This window comes from Gossypium arboreum, chromosome 1, assembly GCF_025698485.1.
Source record: "Gossypium arboreum isolate Shixiya-1 chromosome 1, ASM2569848v2, whole genome shotgun sequence".
Classification (NCBI taxonomy): domain Eukaryota; kingdom Viridiplantae; phylum Streptophyta; class Magnoliopsida; order Malvales; family Malvaceae; genus Gossypium; species Gossypium arboreum.
The window spans coordinates 104,834,711-104,838,593 of record NC_069070.1 but is presented as its reverse complement, the minus strand read 5'-3'; the positions used below and the strand labels follow the sequence as shown (position 1 = coordinate 104,838,593).

At 42.9% G+C, this 3,883-nt stretch overlaps 1 protein-coding gene across 1 annotated transcript; it reads left to right on the top strand.

Moving 5' to 3' along the window:
* On the top strand, window positions 1–3,529 carry LOC128280661 (uncharacterized). The gene is made up of 5 exons (XM_053018887.1): window positions 1–95; window positions 1,503–1,667; window positions 2,079–2,418; window positions 2,617–2,879; window positions 3,349–3,529. The coding sequence occupies exons 1-5, from the start codon at window positions 1–3 to the stop codon at window positions 3,527–3,529; spliced, it is 1,044 nt and encodes a 347-aa protein (XP_052874847.1).
* Window positions 3,530–3,883: the final 354 nt, after the last annotated feature.

The window sequence follows — 3,883 nt, the reverse complement described above, 5'->3', positions numbered from 1 at the left end:
ATGGAGGCCCGATCAGATGCAAGCTTCAGGTTTGACTACACAGCCGCCGATGGGTGTTCAACAGCCACCGAGAGGTCGTGGTTAAGCCAGATGTGGTAATGGTTTGGGCCATAGTTAGAGAGCATTGGGCAGAGCTGCTGGGCATACTGAGGCGAGGCAGCCAGCTCTAGTTTATGCTGTACGTATCGAGAGGATGGAGATGCTCTAAATGTTATCACGGGTACGCTCTTTATCTATGATGTACCTTATATTGCACTGATAGATATAGGATCTACTCACTCCTATATAGCTTGTACTGTGTCTGAGACTTTAGGTATCTTGGTTGAGTGAGTGAGGTTATTGTACTGAGTCTAGTGGGGTAGTCGGTAAGGGTAAATAAACTTTTCAGAGATGTTCCTTTGGAGGTTCAAGGGGTTATCTTTTTGGCGAATTTGATGAAACTTTTTTTTGGAGAATTTGATTTAATACTGAAAATAGACTGGCTGGTTAAACATTGAGTGAGCTTGGATTATGCCACTAAACGGATGGTGCTAAGAAATTTGGAGGACGACGAGGTAGTTGTAATTGGGGAATGTCGAAACTACTTGTCGAATGTGATTTCTGCATTAAGGGCCGAAAAGTTGGTTCGTAAGGGATATGAGGCGTATCTGGCCTAATTAGTGTTTTAGACTCTAGGGTTTCTTCTGTTAAAGATATCAGAGTGGTTAAAGATTTCCAGACGTCTTTCTTGAGGAGCTATCTAGGTTACCTCTAAATCGTGAAGTTGAGTTTGGGATTGAGCTCTTGCCTGGTACAGCTCCGGTATCCATTTCCCCTTATAGAGTGGCTCCGAAGAAGCTTGTGGAGCTTAAGGCTCAGATTCAAGAGTTATTAGATCATGGGTTTATCCGCCTTAGTGTGTCTCCGTAGGGAGCACCAGTTTTGTTTGTGAAAAAGAAGGATGGATCGATGTATATGTGCATCGATTACCGACAACTGAATAAATTGACCATTAGTAATAAGTGCCCCCTATCGAGGATAGATGATCTATTCGACCAATTTTGAGGAGCTTCAGTTTTTTCTAACATTGATGGGTACCATAGTTAAGGGTCAGAGAGACTGAAGTATACAAGACAGCGTTTAGGACTCGTTATAGACATTACGAGTTCCTAGTGATGCCATTTGGACTGACGAATGCACCAATGGCTTTATGGATCTGATGAACCGAGTGTTCTAGCCTTATCTGGATCGATTCGTAGTGGTTTTTATTGATGACATTCTGGTGTATTCGAGAACTGAGGATGAACATGATGAACATCTCCGAGTAGTTCTGCAGATTCTGAGGGAGAAACAACTGTATTCCAAGTTCAGTAAATGTAAGTTCTGGTTACGAGAGGTAACATTTCTGGGCCACGTGGTATCTGCTGAAGGGATTAGGGTTGATCCTCGAAAGATTAAGGCTGTTTTAGATTTGAATTCGCCTAAGACTGTATCTGAAATCCACAGTTTTTTGGGACTGGCAGGGTATATCGACGGTTTGTAGAGGGGTTTTCACTAATTGCAGCACCTCTGACTAAGCTACTATGTAAGGGAGTACCGTTTAACTGGAATGATGTGCAGCAAGAGAGCTTCGAGAAGCTCAAGGAGGTACTGACTAAGGCCCCTGTCTTGATACAGCCAGGGTTAGGGTAAGAGTTCACTGTCTACAGCAATGTATCACATGTTGGTTTGGGATGTGTGTTGATGCAAGAAGGTAAAGTAGTAGCGTATGCATCTCAGTAGCTAAAGATTCATGAAGTGAATTATCCGACACATGACTTGGAGTTGGCTGTGGTGGTATTTGCACTGAATATTTGGAGGCATTATCTGTACGGTGAGAGGTGTATCATCTACACTGATCACAAGAGCCTCAAATATCTCCTTTCTCAGAAGAAGCTAAATCTTAGGTAGAGTAGATGGATTGAGCTGCTTAAAGACTATGACTGTACGATAGAATACCATCTTGGTAAAGCCAATATAGTGGCGGATGCCCTGAGTCGTAGAGCTATGACTAATCTGAATGCGATGTTTGCTCACATAAGTTTATTTGATGATGGTAGTTTGTTCATCGAGCTTCAAGTTAAACCGATGTGGATGGACCAAATTAAGGGTAAACAGATGGAAGACGAGTCGTTGGGTCTTCGTTTCCCTCAGGTTGAGAGTAGGGATACTGTGGATTTTGGACTGAATAGCAAATGGGTGCTCTGTTTTCGTGGGAGAATTTTTATAATGAAGGATACTGATTTGAGGCAATCTATACTACGTGAGAGGCATAATAGCCCTTATGCTATGCATCTTGGTGGAAATAAGATGTACCGTGACCTTCGTGAGTTACATTGGTGGTCGAGTCTTAAGCGTGAAGTTATCGACTTCGTGGGTAAATGTCTGACTTGCCAGCAGGTTAAGGCTAAACATCAATTACCTTCAGGGTTGCTTCAACCGGTTAAGATTCCACTTTGGAAATGGGAGAGAGTGACTATGGACTTCGTTAGTGGGTTGCCCCTAACGCCTACTAAGAAGGATTCAGTATGGGTTATCGTGGATCGGTTGACCAAGTCTGTCCACTTCATACCAATTGGTACTGATTACTCTTTGCAGAAGCTGGCTAAACTATATGTGTCTGAGATAGTGAGACTGCATGGGGTACCGGTTTCAATAATATCTGATAAGGATTCTCGCTTCACGTCTCGGTTCTGGAAGAAGTTACATGAAGCTATGGGTACAAGATTGGACTTTAGTACTGCGTTCCATCTTCAGACAGACAGTCAGTCAAAAAGGGTGATACAGATACTAGAAGACATGTTAAAGAGTTACGTGATTGATCTCCGAGGCAGTTGGGAGGATTACTTACCGCTAGCAGAGTTTTCTTATAATAATAGCTATCAGTCTAGCATATGGATGGCACCTTACGAGACATTATATGGTCGTAGGTGTCCCACACCTTCATGTTGGACTGAGCTATGCGAGCAGCGTGTTTTGGGCCCTGAACTAGTTTCTAATATTGAGGGTAAAGTTAGACTAATTCGAGATCGACTGAAAGCGGCAAAATATAGACAGAAATCCTATGGGGATTTGAAGTGTAGAGAGATTGAGTATTCTATAGGGGACTTCGTTTTTCTCAAGGTCTCACTATGGAATAAGATATTGAGGTTTGGATGTAAGGGTAAGTTGAGTCCTAGGTTTATCGGGCCTTATCGCATACTGAGACGAGTGGGACTGGTTGCCTATCAGTTGGAATTACCTCCAGAGTTAGATTGGATTCACGATGTGTTCCACGTTTCTATGTTGAGGCGCTACCGCTCTGATCCCACGCATATTATTCTGATTAAGGAGATTGAGGTTAGATTTGACTTTTAAAGAGGAACCGGTTCAGATATTAGATTATGATGTAAAGGTTTTAAGGAGGAAGTCTATCCCACTGGTGAAGGTTCTTTGGCTTAATCATAGCTCTGAGGAAGCCACGTGGGAGCCTGAGGAGACGATGCGACAACAGTATCCTCATCTGTTCTGATCAGGTAAAATTTTGAGGTCAGAATTTTCTTTTAAGGGGGTAGAGTTGTAATGCCCCAAAAAAATCATTAATATTTATTTTCGTATGTTTGTGTTACACAAATACATGCCCGTGTGGTAGGCTGTGCGTTCGAATACGGGTTTGTGATTGACGAGGCAGGCCAGGTGTGATTCATGAGTCGTGCCAAATTGGGCCGAGTGGGCCCCACACAGGCGTGTGAGATTATTGGGCCAGGACATGTGATCCACACGGCTAAGGCCGTTTTGGGGCCTTGTAGGCCATACGGGTGTGTGTGTAACACCCTAAAAATTTTTACAGTAAGATATTATCCTTAATACAGTAAAATAAGGAAAT

Coding starts and splice junctions, on each gene's coding strand:
- LOC128280661 (XM_053018887.1), top strand. CDS start 1: ATGGAGGCCCGATCAGATGCAAGCTTCAGGTTTGACTACACAGCCGCC. Junction 96..1,502: donor TCGTGGTTAAGCCAGATGTG/GTAATGGTTTGG, acceptor TGGGACTGGCAG/GGTATATCGACGGTTTGTAG. Junction 2,419..2,616: donor AATGTCTGACTTGCCAGCAG/GTTAAGGCTAAA, acceptor TACTCTTTGCAG/AAGCTGGCTAAACTATATGT.